At 38.9% G+C, this 23,689-nt stretch overlaps 1 protein-coding gene across 1 annotated transcript in view; it reads right to left on the bottom strand.

The window, feature by feature from the left end:
• magixa (MAGI family member, X-linked a) overlaps nucleotides 1-23,224 on the bottom strand; it is a gene marked incomplete at its 5' end in the record, with an annotated part of 49,228 nt that extends 26,004 nt beyond the window's left edge. The window contains 10 exons of the mRNA XM_079827670.1: nucleotides 1,053-1,116; nucleotides 1,213-1,726; nucleotides 1,929-2,415; nucleotides 4,768-4,935; nucleotides 6,050-6,120; nucleotides 6,577-6,754; nucleotides 7,841-8,014; nucleotides 13,644-13,763; nucleotides 19,936-20,052; nucleotides 22,945-23,224. Coding sequence (XP_079683796.1) covers nucleotides 1,053-1,116; nucleotides 1,213-1,726; nucleotides 1,929-2,415; nucleotides 4,768-4,935; nucleotides 6,050-6,120; nucleotides 6,577-6,754; nucleotides 7,841-8,014; nucleotides 13,644-13,763; nucleotides 19,936-20,052; nucleotides 22,945-23,224 — 2,173 coding nt within the window. The remainder of the gene's footprint in view (nucleotides 1-1,052; nucleotides 1,117-1,212; nucleotides 1,727-1,928; nucleotides 2,416-4,767; nucleotides 4,936-6,049; nucleotides 6,121-6,576; nucleotides 6,755-7,840; nucleotides 8,015-13,643; nucleotides 13,764-19,935; nucleotides 20,053-22,944) is intronic.
• Nucleotides 23,225-23,689: the final 465 nt, after the last annotated feature.

Raw genomic sequence — 23,689 nt, 5'->3', positions numbered from 1 at the left:
AATGATTAGTGATAAGGGCAGGAGGTACTGATAGATTTTACCAGATAGATTTATCCTGCTATACTGTTATTTATATAGAATTCATCATAAATATAATAATTATTCTTGATAAATATGTATAAATCATGTGCAGTCAGATATGTGTTATTATATTATATTATTAGTTATGTGACAATATTAAAAAATATATAATTTAATGGTATAGGTCTATATTGGATATTTAATTGTACACACTCTTTTCTTTTTTTACAGTTAGATTATCATTGCCCTCATATAACGTTCACTTAAATGTAATCTTTAAAAACATTAATAATAATAACAATAATAACAAATATTAAATGTAATTTATAATCTTAAATCTCAAAACAAATATAAATTTTTCATACTGAACATTACAACGTTGTGATGCCTAAATTCACTGATTTAGGTTTTTAGCGTTTTATTTTTTATTTATTTAGACAAAATAGTCATTCTGTCAGGACCACTATCGTCAAAGATGACTGACAGTTTGGACTGGTGGTATGGTTCTGTTCTGGGCAAGAACTCCCTGCACATCCATGAGGCTAGCATGGATAAGAGCAGGGAGAGCAGCAATAACCCCCCTTAGGGTTAACAGAACAGAACCAAAATATTGAGATATCATTAATTTTCTTAATGACGATAAATTAATGTACAACATAATTACATAATTGAAGAAATTTGTCGAAGAATATCAGAAAGCATAGTCCTGACTGGACGAGAGGTGGAGCTGGGGATGGAGGAGTGTAATTAGCTCCTGAGCAACGCTATATATATATATATATATATATATATATATATATATATATATATATATATATATATATATATATATATATATAGTTGAGGTGATAGGCGTCATATTCCTATAGGTATATGTGGATCAGCTGACTAACTTGACCTGCCAGAACTAATGCTACACTTGATCAAAATTTAAAGTGACCATGAAATCAAAATGGACAGCTCTTTTTTTTGTCATTTTGCATTTGTTTATTATAAATGATCTATCTTTATATTGTGTGGGTGACACTCACCTCCTCTGTAAACCAATAAGACCACCTCACCCTGTTTGGTATGTTCTTGCAGCACCCGCTGCACCTGTTCATATGAAAAAGATCATATGAAAGGATTCAAATTTAGAAGGTTGATGCGGGAAGAGTTTTAGAAAAGGACCTGCAGAGTTATTGAATTTACCTGTGCGAAGCTGAGGCTCTGCACATCAGCGCCATTTATTTTAATAATGGCATCCCCTGACTGTAAGGAGGGGCACTGTCGTCTGTCCCAGACTCTCTTCACCACCGCCAGCTGCCCTCCTTGCCCCCCAGCCGTCACACTGAAACCCATACCCCCTCCCTCGCTCCTGCCCAAGGCCACAGGTACCAGCTCACCCCCTCCCCCGCAGCCTACCCCAGCAGGGGCTCCGGGGGACCCTAGGCCACCCGGAAGAGGTCGCGGGGGATTGTTGGCTGGACACCCGTTGAAACCACAGGGTGGGTGCTCGGTTGGGGGTGCGACGGCAAGAGATGTTTGGGGCATGGGAGGCCGCTGGGTGCTAGGTGCTCCTGGTGGCGGGGCGGTAGGACCCACCTCGAGCTGGGGCAGGGGGAGCGTAGCAGAGGAGAGATCGCTCTCGGAAGACTTGGAACTATGATGGTTGTGAGAAGGAGCTGGAAGAGTGTTGTTGTTGTAGCTTCGGACAAGGGAAGCTCTGGGTAAAGAGTGGAGGATACAAAATGCGTGTGTAAACAGAACAGCATCAATAATAATAATTATTATATAACCGATTCTTGTTAATGCTTATTATTATTAATATTATTATTATTACCACCACCATGTTCATTAATGATAATGTTCATTAATAAATATCTTTATATAATAATAAAACTGGTTCGATACGCCATTCTGGTTACCTGCGTGTGACAACGGAGCTGACCTCCGTATCGCTGTGACTGGAGCTCATTCGCTCTGATGGGGGAGGGGCATTTGATGAAGGCACCGCCCCCAGCCCTATGGTCCCTCCCACTCCATTTCCATTGACCATTGAGTACTGGGGTGCTGTATTCCCATTAGCATCCAAGGCCTCTTTCTGCATACGGGGATAGAAGTTGTTGTGGTGGGACATGGAGCGATTGAGGTTCACCAAGCCGGGCTGGTGTCCATCAGGATGTTGAACCTGGGGTTGAGCAGAACTAGGGGCTGCAGGGTTGGCACTGGTTGGGTCAGAAGGGGAGGAGAGGCTGGTTTTGGGGCAGCCATCAGGGTTGTAGAGCATGGGGTAACCTCGGCGAAGAACCACATCCACACTGTGACCCATGGGGACGGATTTCAGCATTTCTACTACTTCTTTATGGGACAGACCCAGCACACACGAGTCATTAATGTAGACCAGGATGTCCGCTGAGGGAGAGAGAGAGACATTTCTGTCATTTGTATTTGTACATGAGGGAAATCAAAAGCAATCGGATTCTCATTTTGTGAGTACAAGGTATAAAGGGGTCATATCACAAAGAATGTCCTTAATCTTGTGAGTTTAAAGAGTTCAGTGTACAGTGAAAATGATGTTTGAATAATGTTAGAAAGGGGAGGATGAAGGCTATTTTAACAAGGACAAACAAATAAAACTGACGATCACAAGGGATATAACAAAAAGGTATCACGTGACCGCTTTAAGGATAAGTGAGTGTGTGTGTGAGTGTGTGTGTGTGTGTGTGTGTGTGTGTGTGGGTGTTGGGGGGGGGGGGGTCAGAACACGTGAGTGGACAGTGTTGTGTGTAATAGAAGGCAGATTAAAACCTTACAGGCCCATCTGGATTAAGAGCAGATCAACAGATTCAAACCATGAGACCCTCCAAATCACCAAACACATACACATATATACAGGCATAATAATCTAATCCACAGAGAGAGAGAGAAAGCATGAGTGTCAAGGGATTTCCTGCCTAAAATAAAAGTGAGGATTGGAGGGATAGATTAGAGGATGAGGAGAGAGGAAAAGCAAACAGCTCACGCTCCTGTGGTAAAATCTATCTTTTATCCATCTGGTGTGCTTTTCTCTCCCCTGGTTTTTGTGCCATCTATAAATGATCTGACTTAAATCCAGATCTATGGGGCTTTTTGTCTTCTTTTAAGTGTAAAAAGAGAACATTATAATCAGCAGAACCATTACATCACATATGATTCATAACGTCCTTAAGAGTCCCCTGCACAAATCTATGCGTGTTATTAAATTATTATATCTATCACACATCTATAAATATTTAAAGAGCTGACCCATTGAAGTGCCATCTCCTGTGCTGCAGATTTATACAGAGGCAGCAAAAAGCAGAAGCCACTTAGCAATTTCCAATAGAGAATACTGGTGTTGCCAGGGTAATATGAATGCGGCATGCAGGAAAATCCTCAATTCCTTCTCATTTCACCAAATCTCTACACCAGTGGTGTTCGATTTTCTCAATGTGAAATTAGAATAAATGTTAAATAGCTTAAATTTTCCATTTAATTTAGCTAATGCCTTTCCACATATTCCTAAATGTGTCATATTGAGGAAAGACACAAGCAAAAAAAAATGCTTTAGGTAATTTCTTCTTTTGAATAACAAAAAAAAGCTTTACTGAATAATAATAATAGACATTGTAATAAATTATAAAAATGCAAAACATAATAGTTTTTTACATGGTCAGTGTTTGCAGTAACACTTTACAATAAGGTTTCATTAGTTAACATTAGTTAATGTATTAACTAACATGAACTAACCATGAGCAGTACATTTGTTACTGTATTTGTTCATCGTTAGTTAATAAAAATACAGCTGTTCATGGTTTGTTCATGTTAGTTCACAGTGCATTAACTAATGTTAACAAGTATTAGTAAATGTTGAAATTAACATTAAAAGGTTAGTTCCCCCTAAAATGAAAATTCTGTCATTAATTACTTACCCTCATGTCGTTCGACACCCGTAAGACCTCCGTTCGTCTTTGGAACACAAATGAAGATATTTTAGTTGAAATCTGATGGCTCTGAAAGGCCTCCATTGGCACAATGCACGGTTCACTCTCAAGACCCTTAAAAGGTACTAAAGACGTCGTTACAAAGTCCATCTCACTACAGTGGTTCTAAAATAACTTTAAGAATCGGCGAGAATAGTTTTTGTGCGTTTTGTGCGAAGCGTTATGAATCAGTGAGTCGAATCATGATTCGGATCGCGTGTCAAACCGCCAAACTGCTGAAATTTGCCGATCCAAACTGCTCATTCGACTCACTGATTCATAACGCTTCGAAGCTTCATGAGGCCGTGTTTTGAAATCGTCATCACTATATAAGTCGTTATTTAGGGTTTTTTTGCGCACAAAAACTATTCTCGCCGATTCATAAAGTTATTTTAGAACCACTGTAGTGAGATGGACTTTGTAACGACGTCTTTAGTACCTTTTAAGGGTCTTGAGAGTGAACCGTGCATTGTGCCAATGGAGGCCTTTCAGAGCCATCAGATTTCAACTAAAATATCTTCATTTGTGTTCCGAAGACGAACGGTGGTCTTGCGGGTGTCGAACGACATGAGGGTAAGTAATTAATGACAGAATTTTCATTTTTGGGTGAACTAACCCTTTAACAAAGATAAATAAATGCTTTATAGGTGCAGTTCATTATTAGATCATGTTAACTAATGTATTTGACCGTGTTTGTCTTACAGTGCCAGCTGCATCTGTTTTTTTGTTTTAAAGGACACTGGGTTAAAACTCCCAGTCTCACCTGTTTTGAGTGCAGATGGACCTCCTGGGGTGACGCTGTACACCTGCAGGAACTCTCGAGGTCTACTGCCACCCACAATGTTGAAGCCAAACCCACGAGGCCCTTTCGACAGGCGAGTGTGTATGGAATAGCCCTTCAGTTCAGATGGTTGGTCTGTGAATGTAGGTACTAAATGACACGCACACACACAAACAGAGAAATAAGTGTCGACACATGGTATGCTAAGTCCACAAACTTGCAAAGTTCTAACAATGCCTTATTACCCACACTACAGTGTTTCAGGATGGAGTTGACTGTTAAACAACAGTGCCATCTGCTGGGATGTGGGCTGTATTATACTCTGGATAAATTGTTCAAATCACACATTTGTATACAGGGGAGTACTTTTTTATTTTAAAATACTTTCTCCTATTTCAGATTAATTTGCAGAAAAGAAAACTGTGGCGCTTTTCAAAATCGCAAACCATCATATTACTCATACTGGCACTTTGCGAGGGCACTGTTTCCCACAATGCAAAGTGCTTGAGTTGATTTTTCCATCTCCTTGGTGACAAATTACCCAGAAGTATTCGTTTTCTAGTTTACCAGTAGCAATGTTCCACTTTTTTCTTTCATTTTGGTTTTCAACTCATCATTTGAACAGATTGTACATTTACTTCCAGCATGATAACTGAATGCCACCCACTTGAATTAAACGTGCAATTTGAAGAGTTCATGTAGTAACTACTTTCAGAAACCTGCATAATGCATATGGTTCCACATACTAACAATAGCAGGCAGTATACCATATACATTACATATACAACTAAATTTTAAAATTCCTAAAACTTATCTCCATGCTTAAATTAGATTTTAAATACACATTGTTTTTTTTTCATAATTTTAAAGAATTTCTCAGAATTTTGGAGCCCACTTGTATATTTATGCACATACATATATTTGCACACGTGGGCTTCTTACACACATGCATAGTAACAGATGTAATGGCTTCTGAAAATCGTTCGGCAGACATGAGGGCATGCTTTGAATGATAGCTAAAATTAAAGAAAAAAAAAGAGAGATGAGAGGTGAAAGCCAGCGTGGAGGGATGAGGGGATCGTGGATAAGGTTTAAAAGGCAAAGGAAACAAGGGATAAGATGAAGGCATGAGAGAAAGACTAAATGGCTCCAGGAAGGTTTGTCATCAATCTTTGTGTGAAGACTGCAGAGAGAGCGAGCGTGTTTGGGAGCAAAACATGGAGAGGGGCCAAGCTCGGACACACGTGCACATATATACACTCACACTCCGTCTTGCTGACAATCTCTTTGCCCTGAGTCCTTGGGTCCAGCCAGCTTGTGGTCTTTGAGTTATGGCTGAAAAATGAGAGATATGAGAGACTTTTCTCCCCCAAGGTTTCATCAGCAACTTTAAGATGAAATACAACAGCAGTAATCTTTTATGAGAGTAATAAACATTAAGCGGACTTAATTTTCATAGAGATAGGCAAAGATTATGCGTTTTTCATTGATGCACATCTTAAAGTTCAAATGTCACTTTTTTCTTTCCATAAAACTGCATAAAAAACATTTTCTTCCAACATAACTGGACTCCACTGTCTGAATTAAATTCTTTTAATTGACGCAGATCTTAAAAGTTCAAATGGTCACCTTCGCACGTCAAAAATCCAATGTGACATACAAAGACATCATGTCAACTTTGAGTATAATCTTTGATTACTGGAGGATGCAAATGACCTTCTGTCTCTATTTTTGCCCACTCTATTCCCTACTATACCATCTTATTTTTCCCTTCATCGCCTGCTGACTCACTTGATGTAATAGGGTTCGCCCGAGTCACTGAACGCCAGCTCCCAGTTTTCAGGCAAAGCCCCTCCACGTGCTCCGTTCTCCATGGCAACCCCTCCATCCCGCCCACCGCCTGAATCCCATGTCTGATTAGGTGAGACAATGGTGGTGGGAGGGGCACTGCTGGCTCCTGCAGACCCCGCTGGAAAACAGAGAGTAGAGTACAGTGAACATGACATGAGATGCGGCCGTCTTGTATAATCTTTGGCTACCTCAGGCCAGCGAGAGGTCACGCTGTTCATGTTACTCTCCTCTTTCCATCTCTAATATGAGAACAGCATCAATTCTGAACACAATTCCATAGTATTTAATGTCAAAAACATAAAAAATGCAAACATGCCATAGTTGAGCTGACATCCATTTGTCTTAAAGGATTAGTTCACTTTTAAATAAACTTTTGCTTATAATTTACTCACCCCCATGTCATCCAAGATGTCCATGTCTTTCTTTATGCAGTCGAAAAGAAATTAAGGTTTTGGATGAAAACAGTCCAGGGTTTTTCTCCATATAATGGACTTCAATGGGCTCCAAAGTTTTCAAGGTCCAAATTACAGTTTCAGTGCAGCTTCAAAGGGCTTTAAACGATACCAGACGATGAATAAGGGTCTTATCTAGCGAAACGATCAGTTTCTGCGAGAAACCGAGCAGTATTTATGCTATTATTTTACCTGAAACTGTCATTTGGACCTTGAACTGTTTGGAGCCCATTGAAGTCCATTATATGGAGAAAAACCCTGGGCTGTTTTCATCCAAAACCTTAATTTCTTTTCGACTGCAGAAAGAAAGACATGGACATCTTGGATGACATGGGGGTGAGTAAATTATCAGCAAAAGTTTATTTAAAAGTGAACTAATCCTTTAAAAATGTGTGGGTTTAAAATAACTCCAAAATGGCGACTATGTGAAGTCAATTTGAAATTATAATTTTTTCTATTTAATTATTTAAAATCTTGAATAGAAGTTTGATGTTAGTTTTAACAATGGCTCGATATCAAAAGATAAAGGTAGGAAAAAAGAACCTAAAGGAGCACATTTAGATGAAAAAATAAAAGGACCCAAACTAGTGCCTTGGGGTACCCTACAAGTAATAGATTATGTAATAGAAATTACCTATCTCAACAGATAATGTTTTCTAATTTTATTATTATATCATGAGATTGCAAGCTGCTTGCATTTAAAAAATAAATACTTGTTTAAAAAAACCTAGTTGGACCCAACAGCTAAGTACCTGATAGACCAGAGTCTTCCTCGCTGTTGTCACCTTCCTCCACAGCCTTTTCCAGGTTGCTGAGCGATTTGCTGCGGGTACGGAAGTTCCTCAGGAGGTTTCGATGTTCCTGGTACGTAATTGGGGGGCTGTCAGGACCGATGTGGACCGGCCTAGGTGTGCCATAATAGTTCCCTGTTAAGACAGAGATGTTTTAGAAATGCCCCCCAAATGGCCCACAATCCAAAAACTGTTCCAACCAGCAAAATTCAAAAACAATGGCTTTGAACACAATGAAACAGTTCTTGACAAGATCATCCATTTTCAACCTAAAAGCTAATGTCCTTTGAGTCAATTTCGGAGGCAGCAAAAGAGCCGAATTGCGGACCAGAACACAATACTCAAGCAGCTTGAGTCTTTGGAACTTTGGACCCCAATATCTCAATTTTCAAAAACATATTTAGTTAGAAAACAGCCAAAAATCCAGCAAAATACAAACCATATCATCTCCATTATCCCTCCCTCTTAGCCAGGAAAATGGTGCCAAAAAAAGCTTTAAAATTTACAATTACCTGCCATACAGACAAACATTTGAAACCCCAAGTAATTTTTTTCTAATTGAATACAAAATTCTTTATTACTTATTATATTATAAAATGACAACATGCACTCAAGCTGGCATGAACTCCACAAGTCTGGCAAGAGCTCCACAAAATCTGATGATCTATGTTATCCAGCATGATTTGAGTAAATGTTCCAAAAGATCATCTTGTGCTTCAATGGAAGCAAGCAAATCTGAAATTTCGTACCAAGGAGTTCACATGATCAGTGTCATAAATGTGATTAGTGACCAAGAAATAGGGTTGAATTAATTTTACGCCTTAACATTTATTCATTTGAAAAATTGTCCTCAGAATCCTAAAACATTCGAAAAGCCATTTCCAATGTGATATGTGACCCCAAAGTATTTTTTTAAGTAGAACTTTTTTGTATCACCAATTTTAATGATAAAGTTCTAGTTCTACATTTTATCAAAAGAGGATTTTTGTCCTGCTCCTGGCTGCTGCTGCCCTAGATCATGCTCTCTTTAAAACCCTTAATCACTGCTGTTATGAAACTAATAAACTGACAGGATGTTCCAGAGCTCTTTTAGCAATCAGATCAATGGCGACAACGTGATCTTAATCCCCTTCTGAACATCTACCTTTAAATCTCCAAAATAAAAGCATACAACATAAAGTACAGTTTAAAAAAATATAATTTACACTATAATAGCACTAGGGGCGCAAACTCCTCAGCTAAGAGAGTTTACTCAGCAGTTGTATAATAGCTACATGTTTGGAATTTTCAGAGATATTTAACTGCAGAATAACTCCCTTGCTGCAGCTTATTTACAACTGGATAAAAAAAAATTAAAAGAGAGAGAGGGAATGGAGGTGAAGGGGTGATCGGAGACAGAGAAACTGAAATAGGGATTACAGAGAAAAGCCTCTTTTCTCCAGAACAGAGTGATAGAAAAGAAGGAGTGTGGTGTGGTTTCTAGCTAGAGAGATGACTAATGGGCTCTGGGGCATCATTGCTCAGGTGTTAAAAACACTTGTGCGGTTAATTATAGGCATATTAAAAAAATAATACCAAATCTCACATTTCTAGTATTATTTCTGGGGGGTCAGTAAGGTTTTTTTTTTTTTTTTAAGAAATTAATAATTGTATGAATTAAAATGGAATTTTCTATTAATCAAAGAATTCTGAAAAAATGCATCATGGTTTCCAACAAAATTATTACGCAGCACAACTGTTTTCAACATTGATAATAAATGTTTCTTGAGCACCAAATCAGACACTGAAGACTGGAGTAATGAGTGAAAATTCAGCTTTGCCAAGCACAAGAATAAATTAAATTTCAAAATGTATTGAAAATTTGAAATAGAAAACAAGTACTTCAATTTGTAATAATATTTCACAATATTACTGTTTTCAATACTTTTTTTTAAATCAAATAAATGCAACCTTGGTAAGGAGCCTTGTGTCTTCTTTCAAAATCATAAAATATTCTTACCAACCCCAAACTTTTGAACACTTATGTATATATAGCGAAGATTTTGTCAATATAAGTAAAAACCTGAAGGACAAAAAAAATCCCTATTGGTGATATTGACATGGTCAGTGATTATACCATGACATTTACATCAATCATCAGTCCTTGAGTTCCCCAAAAGCAAGTGTGCAACTACAACTCCAACCAACTCCATTTGGGACCGACTCGACCGAGATGGACATAAGTGAACCATATCTTTCTTACTTTCCAAAGACAAAAGAAAGTAATGTGGCACAGCAGTATCAAAAACACGAGTCAGCATATTCATAAATCCAAGAGCTGCAACTTTGAAGGATGTCATAATGTGAATCTGCAGCTGTGTGTGAGACCCTTAACAAAGACATCAGCAGGCTCAGACATCAGTCTGCATTACACGCTTGTTCTCTCTCCATTACGGTTCTTTTTCAGCTCTTTCTGCTGATAACGTTGGAGGACAGAACTGAGCCAACACGGCACTTTTCTCCGCAGTCTGGAGGGTGCTTCTCTTAATTCTGATTGGCTTGAGCATTTGGAGCTTTGGCGTGAAGCCCTGACCCTCACCATGTGTTCACAAGCACACACAAACTCAAATGCATGCACACACAATATACTCATTTGAACAATAAATAACTCCTTCCATATCAAAAACAGGGCCTGTATGTTCCATGTTTGCATAAAATCATAAGTAGGCTCAGATGCATTTTCCATGCTGAATTTTTGTGAAATTTTGAACGTATGGAATAGAATGGTGGGTTTGCTGCCAAAAAGCTATTTTTTAAGTTTCATCTGACCATAGAACCCGGTCCCTTTTGTAGTGTCTGACAACTGAATATGCTGGAGTTGGATGAGAGCAAGGGATTTATTTTAAAACCCTCCCAAACAACATGTGATGATGTAGGTACTGTTTGATCTCTCTGACCCCAAGACTATAATTTCTGCAATTCTCCAACTGTGATCCTTGGAGAGACTTTGGCCACTCAAACTCTCCTCCTCACTGTGCGTTAAGACAAAATAGACACACGTCCTCTTCTCTGCAGATTTATAGTTGATTGGAACTTCTTAATTATTGCCCTGATGGTGAAATGGGAATTTGAATGCTATTTTCTTACAGCCACTTTCTATTTTGTGAAGGACATTTTTTTTGCTGCACATCAAAAACTACAGCATATTCTTTAGTTTTACTTTTGATGGATGGATTAAGGGAATTTGACCTTTGTGTTACTTCTAATTTGCTGTATACTCTTGTGAAACAATAAGTCATGGCTGGACAATTTCATGTTCCTAGTCACCCTGGTGTGCTTAATATGAATGGGAGTATACACTATATTGCCAAAAGTATTGGGACACCCCTCCAAAATCATTGAATTCAGGTGTTCCAATCAGTTCCATGGCCATAGGTGTATAAAATCAAGCACCTAGGCATGCAGACTGCTTCTACACACATTTGTGAAACAATGGGTCACTCTCAGGAGCTCAGTGAATTCAAGCGTGGTACTGTGATAGGTTGCCACCTCTGCAATAAGTCCATTCGTGAAATTTCCTCACTACGAAATATTCCACGGTCGACTGTTAGTGGTATTATAACAAATGTGGAAGCAATTGGGAACAACAGCAACTCAGCCACAAAGAGTTAATAGCTACAGACCTCCAAACTTTGTGTGGCCTTCAGATTAGCTCAAGAACAGTGCGTAGAGAGCTTCATGGAATGGGTTTGGCAGAGCAGCTGCATCCAAGCCTTACATCACCAAGTGCAATGCAAAGTGTCAGATGCAGTGGTGTAAAGCACGCCGCCACTGGACTCTTGAGCAATGGAGACGTGTTCTCTGGAGTGATGAAGCGCGCTTCTCTGTCTGGCAATCCAATGGATGAGTCTGGGTTTAGCGGTTGCAAGGAGAACGGTACTTGCCTGACTTTCATTGTGCCAAGTGTAAAGTTTGGTGGAGGGGGGATTATGGTGTGGGGGTTGTTTTTCAGGGGTTGGGCCGATAGAACACCTTTGGGATGAATTAGAAAGGAGACTGCTAGCCAGGTCTTCTCGTCGAACATCAGTGCCTGACCTCACAAATGCGCTTCTAGAAGAATGGTCAAAATTTCCCATAAACACACTCCTAAACCTTGTGGAAAGCCTTCCCAGAAGGGTTGAAGCTGTTATAGCTGCAAAGGGTGGGCCAAATCCATATTAAACCCTACGGATTAAGAATGGGATGTCATTAAATTTCATGTGCATGTAAAGGCAGGCGTCCCAAAACTTTTGCCAATATAGTGTACTTCAGAGATGTTTACTCATAAGAATTTCTAGGGGTGCCAATAACTGTGGCCAACGTGTTTTGGAGAAAAAAATACCCCCCCCCCCCCACACACACACACACACTTTTAATTGTTTTACTTCAGTGAAAGGTTAGATTTTGGCTATATATTTTTTTAATGAGAGATCAAAAGGATAAACAATGCAGATTTATTTTCAGAGCCTTCTTTGATCATATTTCAATGTCATTCATATTTACCAGAGGTGCCAGTAATTCTGACCATGACTGTATTCATTATACAAATGCCCATGGCACTTTAATATTTTATTAATTTATATTATTCATTTAATTTACAGGTCTAGAAATCTCACTTTTAAATTAAGCCTTCTCATTTATAAAATTTCTTTTAAAATAAGAAATATTTTTATATTTAGTGGCTTATTTTAATTAAACTTAAGTCATGTTGAGACCACCCTGAAGTTTGCTGAGGTCCCCTAGTTGGCCCCGATCTCCTGGTTGAGAAATAATGGCTTAGATCAGTGTTTCTTAACCGGTGGGTCGCGACCCAAAAGTGGGTCGAAAGACCGTTTTGAGTGGGTCCGCGATGTATATAGTCAAAGAAACAACAACTAAAAATGTCATTCTTAATGTTTTTCTGACGCAAAACCTTTATTTTGAAAGACATGCATGAAAGCATTTGACTCTTCTGTCAGATGCAGTTTAAGTAAAGAGTGCCTGAGAAAAAAAACGCATTGTCCTGATTCAGTATCTGCTGTCGGATGAAATGTTGTCAGGCTATATGTCAGTGTCATTATTCTAACGTTATTTTCATTAAAAAACAAACTTTCCTGTACTGTCAGATGTTATACTGTGCTTGCGGCGCACACTCTTCAAATGTACGTGACAATGCAGAGGCACGCGCTATATATCACTTCACTATATATAAAGAGCAGATGAAATTACATGCATGTAATGTCGTAGTTATGTTGTCAATTATGAAGTCATAATGAAATTACCAAAAAGTAGCCTACCAATAAATGACATAACTGGTACATCATGTTAGCTGGGAAGGATTTGCATGCAGGTATAATGTTTATTCTATTCATCAGGATCAGTGTTTATGTTTTATTAACGGTTCATGTTAGTATTGTGTATTTACCATAATAACTGTAGTTTCCATAACCCCCAAAAAACACTTTATTTTCACTTTGTGTTATTTTGTATATTTTTAAATGACCATGGCTATTTTCTATTTTTACAGTGGCTATTTTTATGAAATAATTTTTCCTTGGTTTTTAAAAGCAAATGTATTAATACAAATTATCACACAATTTGCTTGTGTATACTGTATATGTATAGCATATAATTTTTTCAGGAATCAAATTCCGAAAAAAATGGTCGTGGCTTAATGACTATGGGAATGTGGGTCCCGTGGCCAAACCAGTTGAGAACCACTCGTTTAGATGCATTAAGTGGATATAAAGGAGATGCTGATTCTGACCTTTGAACTTCCCACTTTCCAGCAGGGCTCCAGACTCTTCCAGAGAGAAGAATTCTTCAATGGAGACAAAGTTATAATCCACCCCTGAGATCTCTCCATCCCGTGGTTGCCTGGTCGTACCTGGGTCGGGGCAGAGAGAGCAAGCATATGAATGTAATAATAAAAAAAATACGATGTTTGTGCTTTTGCCTAACTTAGCAAAAAGGACATATGCATTTGTTACAAGTAGACAACAAGCCATTTAAAGAGAATGTAAAAATAGGAAGGCTACAGTGCTAGACACACGGGCATTTTAAAAGATCGCTCATTATTTTTTCATAAACTTGCATCTTCTCTTTGCTAAAAATCTAATGCATTTTTAAAAATAAAATAAAAAAGACCATCCTGATGACATCACCAGGAAGCCAGTCTCTTTGATGTGTTTGATGTTTGGATCCACAGGCTTCAGAGAAAACAGAGACATACCTGTCACACAGAACTTGTAGCAAGTTGATTGGCCTTGATATGGAAAAGAGGCGGAGTTTAATGTCTGATGTGAGCGTCAAATGAGGTTAAAAGCAGTTAAGTACCAGCGTTTACATACTAAATGAAGTTTTATTTAACAAAGTTCGGTAGGAGCACGTTCAGGTATTCAACCAATCAGCGCAAGAGGAAGCTGGTATATATAGACGTCCCTCAACTCTGTCCCTCAACAGTTTCACAGCATCCCTCCACCACCCCATCGCCTCACTTTGGCTCTGGCTGGTTTCTATCCCCGGCAAGGAGGGGGAGTACTCTGGGTTTGGGCCCAATTCCGAGCTCGGAGCCGTCCCCAGGACAGCACGCCAAATAAGCATAAATTACTATATCTGATTTCATGTATGTGTAAACTCGTGAACTATATATCAAATAAACTGTGCGTGTACAGTACATCCGGAAAGTATTCACAGCGCTTCACTTTTTCCACATTTTGTTATGTTACACCCTTATTCCAAAATGGATTAAATGCATTCTTTTTTTCTACAAACAATACCCCATAATGACGACGTGAAAGAAGTATAACAATTTAAACGGGGGTGGAGGGGGGGGGGGGGTGTCCTTCATCATCCGTAAATGGAAGAAGTTTGGACTCTTCCTAGAGCTGGCCACCCAGCCAAACTGAGCAATCTGGGGAGAAAGGCCTTAACCAGGGAGGTGACCAAGAGCTAGATGGTCACTCTGACAGAGCTCCAGCGTTTCTCTGTGGAGAGAGGAGAACCTTCCAGAAGAACAACTATCTCTGCAGCACTTCATCAATCAGGCCTGTATGGTAGAGTGGCCAGACATAAGCCACTCCTCAGTAAAAGGCCGCCTGGACTCTCAGACCATGAGAAACAAAATTCTCTGGTCTGATGAAACAAAAATTGAACTCTTTGGCCTGAATGGCAAGCGTCATGTCTGGAGAAAACCAGGAACCGCTCACCACCTGGCCAATACCATCCCTACAGTGAAGCATGGTGGTGGCAGCATCATGCTGTGGGGGTGTTTTTCAGCAGCAGGAACTGAGAGGGTCAGGATCGAGGGAAAGATGAATGCAGCAATGTACAGAGACATCCTAGATGAAAGGTTCATCTTCCAACAGGACAAAGACCACGATAACAAAGGAGTGGCTACGGGACAACCAGAAGTCAGAGACCAGACTTGAACCCGAATGAACATCTCTGGAGAGACCTGAAAATAGCTGTGCAACGACACTCCCCATCCAACCTGATGGCACTTGAGAGGTCCTGCAAATAAGAATGGACGAAACTGCCCAAAAATAGGTGTGCCAAGCTTGTAGCATCATACTCAAAAAGACTTGAGGCTGTAATTGTTGACGAAGGCGCTTCAACAAAGTATCGAGCAAAGGCTCTGAATACATATGTACATGTGATTTTGTGTGTTTTTTATTTTTAAATAAATTTGCAAAGATTTCAAACAAACTTTCTTTCACGTTGTCATTATGGGGTATTGTTTGTAGAATTGAGTAAAAAAATAATGAATTTAATCCATTTTGGAATCAGGGTGTAACATAACAAAATGTGGAAAAAGTTAAGCGTTGTATGTCTGTATGTCTATTTGCATATGATTTCGCTGATGTGAGGCGACACCTGATTATGATTTCAAACACTTCAGACTTGCTCTATAATCCCACAGTGATGAGATTATACAACTTCCTCTCAGCTTTCCATCTCGAGTGAAAGCTGGGACAAGTGGATTTTCCTGAGGTAAATAAGCAGTGCATCTCAATTTAGGCTAATCTGATCACTGCAATTCTGGCGTTGCAGAAGAGATACAGTAGGAAACCTTCATGCTTTGATCAATTGAACTTGCCAACATAACAAATGGCTCTGAAGCAAAAGTCTTCAGGAAGAGAAAAGGTGCATGGTTTATGAGGTAGTGCACCTATCGCATGGATACAACACACACACAGTTATTCAACATCAAGCAGGATTGTAATGACTTAAAAGCCTTCAGCCACCATATACAATAAATCATCCATTAATAACAAAACACTGCATTGTCCCACGGTATTATACAACCCGTATATGACATCACAGTGCCTGTATTGCATTAATCCTAATGACAGCCAATGTAAAAGCATGAGTGTTTTTTTCCCTCTTGAAACAATGACGTTTTTACGCAACACGTTTGAGCCATACACATTTACTCTGAAATGAATCTCTAATGAATGTGTAGGATGAAACATTAAGGATTTAGACACTGAGGACTTTTTACTTCCATAATAATGTGACAGATTTAAACTGGAGATTTAACAAGAACAAAACCTATTTATACATCAGAAACTGATTGGATTGTGAAAAGCAAGTGTAAAATATCAGAACGAAGCCAGGTGGTCAAGGTTGAAAAATATGGATTTGCGATATAGAGTTGCAAGTTATCACATCTTGATGAAACTGATGAATTATGGGTATTAGAAAAGTTGATTATGATATATAAATGTTGATTCCATGTTGACCAACTGCAACGGTATATGCTAACCCTTTAACATGACGTTTTGCACCTGGTTAAATATAGCCGCGTACTTTTGTACTGACACACCTGTGCTATTTTATCTTAAAAGAACAGATAAAAGGAGCATCTTACAGTTCACAGTCTTCTAATTGCCTGCAATCAATTCAGAGATGACGTTTTGAATAAACGGGAACATTATTTGGGAAAGCCTTTAAGTTTGAGTAGACAGGCTATGCAACTGAACCGACAGATAAAAGGCTATGTGAATGGGTGCACGAAAATGTGTGTACTTGTGTGTACATTTGCAAGCGTGCATGAATGGGTCTGTGTTTGGGTGCTTACACGCTTATGCGTATGTGCGAGCACAGGAGTGCTGAAAGGCACAGCAGGGTACCTTAGGCTGAAGACAAAGACAAATGTGCAGCTTTGGGATTCAAGATCAGGAAATAGGCAAAGTTTGAATCATGCAGGACGGATTAAATGCATCAGCTGTGATGGTGAACGGGAGCCTGATGCCGGCATGAGCTATACATTAATAAATGCATGCAATCATCTCTGAAAATAGTTGCCGTTTTGTTGCCAAGGCAAAATATGGAACAGTGCCATTCACAATGAATGCACTGCTGTGACATTTGATGACAGTTGCCATGGCAATGGTTAAAGTGCATGCATTGCCTCAAAGTGACTGAACCTTTGACTCTGCATGTGGTTTGACATGATTGTAAACTGGATTTGTTTACAGTCTCTGAGAGCATTAAAGCATGAGATTGCATGCCTGCTTTTGTTGGCTGATATATTCAGGATCTCATTTCTCATATATGTGAACTTGTTTGTGTTTTCAATGCAGTTGTTTTACTGCAGGGGTTTTGAACCTTTTTCAGGCCAAGGAACCCTTGGTGGATAGAGAGAAGAAGCAGGGAGCCATTTTACATATTGTATAATCTTATGTAGCCATGCCTGTGACTAAAAAGCATGATCCATATTGAATTGTAAAATTAACTTAAATAATGGACCGGGAGTCTCTCCTAATAGTTTTATAGAAAATAAAATACTAAAAATTTGTTAAAAATGTGTAAAGTCAGTGACCCATCACAAGCGTTTTTCAGGAAAAATAAAAACCAAATGAAATTTTCACAAGCCTAATCCAAACCATTTTTGAATGCAGTTTTATAATTAAAATAATTTATTTTATGCAGTTGTCTGTGACAAATGTGTTCAGATTTGGATAGTGTCCTCAAGAAATTATGTTTTATCAACAAAGTTCGGGAGGAGCACGTTCAAATTATCTACCCAATCACCACGAGAGAAGGCCTATATATACAGCCGACTCACCTATGTTCCTCGACAGTCTTTTCTGCATCCCTCCGCCACCCCAACTCCTCACTCTCGGCTAGTTCCTTTCCCAGCCAGGGATACGGGGGAGTACTCTAGGTCGGGCCACATTCCGAGCTCGGAGCCCTCCCCCGGACAGCATGCCAAATACGCATACTCTTTTACTATGTCTGATTATTTGTGTGAACTCGTGAAAAAATTTATATATGGCACAACATCCATCACTAAAGTCTCAGGCATTTTGAACTAAGTTTGCCGTTACTATGAGGACCACGACTGCAGTCTAAACGGAAAAATCTGGCTATATGTAATACAGTTTGAACCATAGACATGTATACATAGACTCCAAATTCAACCGCTCCATATACGTTGGCGCGGCGGCCATCTTGGAATGGTCAGCATGTCGTCACAGTAATCATTAAAGATGCCACAACATTACACAGCTTCTGGCTGTTAAAATTCTGAGCTTTAAATTTGTAAAGAAGTGGGATAACCTTTCACAGGTGAGAATGTGTTTTGTGTTTTATATGCATTAACTCAATATTACAGGTTTTTACTATGGTAACTTTTTAATGTCATGTTAGCTGATGCCTTCATCTTGTTGTATTGTGTTAGTTTAGCAAAATTATACAGTATGCTTAAAGGGATAGTTCACCCAAAAATGAAAATTAGCCCATAATTTACTCACCCTCAAGTCATCCTAAGTGTATATGACATTCTTAAAGTTATATTACAAAAGTCCAGGCTAATCCAAGCATTAGAATTTGATTCATAGTTGCTCTGTTTTTGAAGTCCATAAAAAGTGCATCTGTCCATCAAATAATGTGCTCCACGCGGCTCCGGGGTGTTAATAAAGGCCTTCTGAAGCGAATCGACGCGTTTGTGTAAGAAAAATATTCATATTTAAAACTTTATTAAGTAAACTGTCGGCCCACCGCCTTCCGTGGAAAAGTGTTGAATGTTGAAAGTGAAACTCAAGATGCATACGTAACGTCATGACGAGCCTACCTGCTCGCGTTAGTCTTTCGATCGGCAGAGGAACTTTCAACAATTTTTCCATAAATTGAACAGGGAAGGCGGTCGGCTGAAAGTTTACTTTATAAATATGGATATTTTTCTTACACAAACGCATCAATTCGCTTCAGAAGGCCTTTATTAACACCCCGGAGCCGCGTGGAGCACGTTATTTGATGGGCAGATGCACTTTTTATGGACTTCAAAAACAGAGCAACTATTACTGCAATTCTAATGCTTGGATTAGCCTGGAATTTTGTAATATAACTCCGATTTTATTTGTCTGAAAGAAGAATGTCATATACACCTAGGATGACTTGAGGGTGAGTAAATTATGGGCTAATTTTCATTTTTGGGTGAACTATCCCTTTAAGTCTATTGCAGATATAGATATTATATCTTACATCTAATTATGGTTGCAGATGCACAGTCAATTTGCTCTCGAATGTTCACGGACTGGCTTTGACTGTTCCAATATGGCGGATGGCTTACATATAGCCGCCCCTAGAAACAGCCGCTAATGAGGCATCTATGTTTATATTTCTATGGTTAGAACAGTCAGTCTAAAAAATGGATTTAAAGAAAAAAAATGATTTCCCCTGAAGTCTAAATAAAGCCTATGTTCACCTTTAATGACAAACATGGGCGAATCCAGGGATTGTTTCATCCTCAAAAGCACTTGTTGTGCCAATCTGGTATCTTGTAAACATGACTTTGTTTTCAAATGGACTGATGAAAAAAAGAGAAAAAAAGGAAAGTCAGCCAATCAGATTAGAGTTTACCAGATGAAGAGAGTACTTTTCAGTTTTGGCTGCAAAAAGCATCAGACAGTCAGCGAATTAACTTAATAGATTTTACAATTGGACATCTGAACATTTAACACACATTTTCTTCTTTTTCTCCAAAATCAGTTGGACATCCCGTGTTAAAGAGCCCTGTATTACTGCATCATGTATGTGTACACGTCACTCACAGGGCACGGCGCGCAGGTAGAGGTTCTCTCGTATGACCTGTTGGAGTTGGCTGTCCATTGATCCAGGTGTAAAACACTTGCTCAGGTAAAGTCTCAGATCCTTACAGAGAGTCGAGCCTACGGATTACAAACAGAACACATGAATGAGATGGAGAGATTTGAAACCACTTTTTAAATAACAGCACTGTTGCCAAATTCACAAATAGAACATTGCTGTCACCATGGAAATATGAGAAAAAAGGTGAACTGGCAAAGTCAAACTGTCAAAGACGCCGTTCTGAAAATAAACCCAAATACACCATAAAAACCATAAAACCGGTCTCTCGCCCTGAATTCAGTCCTAATACTGCACACCCCAGGATACCACAGTAACACCTCAGACCTCACACACACATTCAAGCATGCTGAGACTGCACTGCAACAGCAGAAGTCTCTAAGGTCAGTGTGCTGTTGTCACAAACAAGCACTGCGGAGCACCTAACGAGGACCTATCCTCCCCACTCGGCTTCTGTGTATTGATTTTTGCACTTAATATAATCCGGTGGTCCTTTCCGCACACAATCTCAACACATGGACTCCTCAAGGACTCATGGGAAAGGTAGGATGAGTAATTTCCCGCTGATCTATTCATTTTTTAAAGTGCGTTATGACCTTAGATGACAGCCAGCTTCCTTTCACGCAGGATATTGATGGTCTTTATACATTGTGGACGGGGATTGCCCGCCCCGTTACTCGCCGGTGCGGGGCTCCACCCCCCGACGCTGACAGCGATCAATCGGGCCAACCAGGGCAGTGAGTTCCGGAGAGGTTAAGTAATAGAGTGCAGGATATCACATCCACTTAATGTCTGACACTGAACTGTGGGAAGGTGGAGACCTGGCATTGCTATTGCATATCAGGATCATTTTTACATGCCGTTATTAAGAACAAATACTGTGTAGACTAATCTAAGCCAAACACAACAGCGACAAGTGATACTACACTTTGACAGTATTTGGTTATCTCACTCTTCCTGTATATTAAACATCATACATGGAGGAGGAGAGATTGGTCGTGGAAGTTCAGAAAAATTGGATAAATCCTTGAAGTTCCATAAGGAAAGATAAAAAGAAACAAAACAGATGTTATGAAAATAAACCAAAGCTTTTCAGCTCTTATTACTCCAGTCTTCAGTGTCTATTATGCTGATTTGGTGCTCAATAAACATTTCTTATTATTTTCAATGTTGAAAACAGATCTGCTCAATATTTTCGTGGAAACATTGACATTTTTTTTTTTATTCTTTGATGAACAGAATGTTCAAAAGAACACTATTTATTTGTAATATAACTTTTTTGCAACATTACAAATATCTTTAGTCAAAAAAATCTTACTGACCCCTAAAATTTTGAAATCTAGTGTATAATTAATTCAATAGGATAAAAAGGTGAGTTAAAAAAGGTGCATTTTTATTGTTTTTTGGTTTGTTTTTTACTCAGTTTCTACTTAGACGTCTAAGACGTCTAATAGCCGTCCAAGCACAGCCCTGACATCTAGGCTAAAAAAAGGCTAAATTTGGGCTGTCAGTGAAGCTTTTATAGACCTCTAACCAAAGAAATGAAACCAAACACCTTGTAATCACTGTTGACTTTGCTTAATGCTTACATAATGGAATAGCATACATCTTGCAAATTATTTTGGCAAAAAGACATGTAACCAAATTCAAGGTTATTTTGGCTAGAAGTGGGTTACTCACTATATCGGGTCTATAGTTAACCGAGACGGTGAAATGTAGGCTATTGCTTGCTGGGTACTTTAGTTATTTCCATAAATAACTATTCTACTTCCAGAAATTCTACAGCAACTAAACCAAGCAGCAAAATTGCTATACTCAAACATCCAATACCTAAAAACATCTATAATCTCTGATTGACAGTTTTGTTGTGTAATTTACAGCTTTTAGAACTCTTGTTTGTTATACAAATGATGCTGTATCTCACAAAAGAAAGAGCACTTTGACATTCTTGTTAGTTCAAGACATTGTGTTCACAAATCTGAGCGAGTGAAATGCCTTCATTGAGCATTAATTTATGGTGTCAAGAACAATTTAAAAAGATTAAAAATGAAAAATATGACTATAGTACATTAAATATATTTATATATAGTAATTAAATCCCAATGGAGCATCTGAAACTGACATATTCAGGCAGGTTAGATTAGGATAATACAATCTTCAGGCAGAATGACATTAACGGATGACATGTCAACACTGTGATCTACTTGGGGCTGTATATTGTCAAAAGGTATAAAGCTCTTACACATCCCAAGTATTTCATTTAATAAGTGCAACAAAATTCAAATAAAACCTAAAAAATAAAGGGGTTTGTACTAGCAGCCTTGTGAGTAAAAACATGGATTGGCAATTAAAAGGTCACACATTTAACCCCAGGCAGAGGTGGCTCATGAACTAGAAACTTATTGATATCCCCTATTTTCCTTGGAATCTTCAGAAAGCTCACAATTGGTTAGAGGACAATGGGGTCGCTTCAGATAAAACATCCGTTAAAGGAATATTTAACCTTAAAAAGAACATTCTGTCAATATTTACTCACCCTCAAACATGTTTTCTCTCTTCTGTGGAACACAAAAAGTGAATTTGTCAAGAATATCCTGGCCACTCTTTCCATAATAATGAAAGTAAATGAAGACTGAGGCCAAAATGGCCCAAATCTTTGTTCAAAAGGTCAAAAATAGGTAAATATGTAACTAAATATATGGTAAATATAGTATAAAAGTGGCCCATACATCTGGAGAAATAAAAGAAAAGTTCAATTAAAGTCAATATTTGCTGAAATTTTGATATCTGCCCTACAGCTCTACCAATCTCTGTTAGTTGTGCCTTGCTCAAAAAAATATTCAGGAATTATTTTCTTTTGCATTTCCCTTCTCTTATCTAATGCAAAGAAAGAGTTGGATCGGTGCAAAAGCTTGTCTAGTCACACAACAGTCAATTTGCCATAAATAAAGTACCTGGTAAGACGGTTTTGATCCGAATGGGATGTGGACATGAGTTCAGAACCCCTCTTACATCTCCCAAGGTCAATCCTAGGACAGGTGTACCCCCAATCTCTAGGATGATGTCACCAACAGTGGCTCCACCCCCAGGTGCTGCTGTAACAAATGGGAACTCTCCATAATCTGCACCACCTCCAATGGCCACACCAAGCTCTCCCGAGGCTCCGCCCAGTGGGACGAAGCTCTCCTGCACTTTTGAGCGCCAGTGCAGCTTCTTAACAGTGGCCTTAGACATGTTGACAGCGCTGTAAGAAACGAAAAAGGAAAGACACTGTTAAAACATGTTCAATTGTTGTTTGCAAACATTAAAAGGAGATTTCAATTCACATTTATTTGTATAGCGCTACAATACATATCATTTCAAAGCAGCTTTACAGAAAATGCATGAGTCTACATTACAAATTAGAGTGATCTGTTATCAGAGGTGACTGTGTCCAAGTACATATACAAATCACACAGTTGGCTAGCAATGTATTAATTTAAGGCAGAAACAATGAGCTCATTTAAGTGATTATTACAAGTTGTGAACATAATGATTACAATATATAGAAACTTAGCACTGGTGCATGTTGATTTACCCCACTAAAAAAGTACCTTAAACCAGCCTAGGCTGGTTTGCTGGTTTTAGCTGATTTCCCAGCTTGGTCACGATGTGGACCATTGCCTTAGTTTAGGCTAAACCAATGAAAGACCAGCTTGA

The sequence above is a fragment of the Gobio gobio genome, assembly GCF_949357685.1.
Source record: "Gobio gobio genome assembly, chromosome: 10".
NCBI classification, from domain to species: domain Eukaryota; kingdom Metazoa; phylum Chordata; class Actinopteri; order Cypriniformes; family Gobionidae; genus Gobio; species Gobio gobio.
Note: the sequence above shows the minus strand (reverse complement) of the source record. Positions and strands in the feature narration are given on the sequence as shown.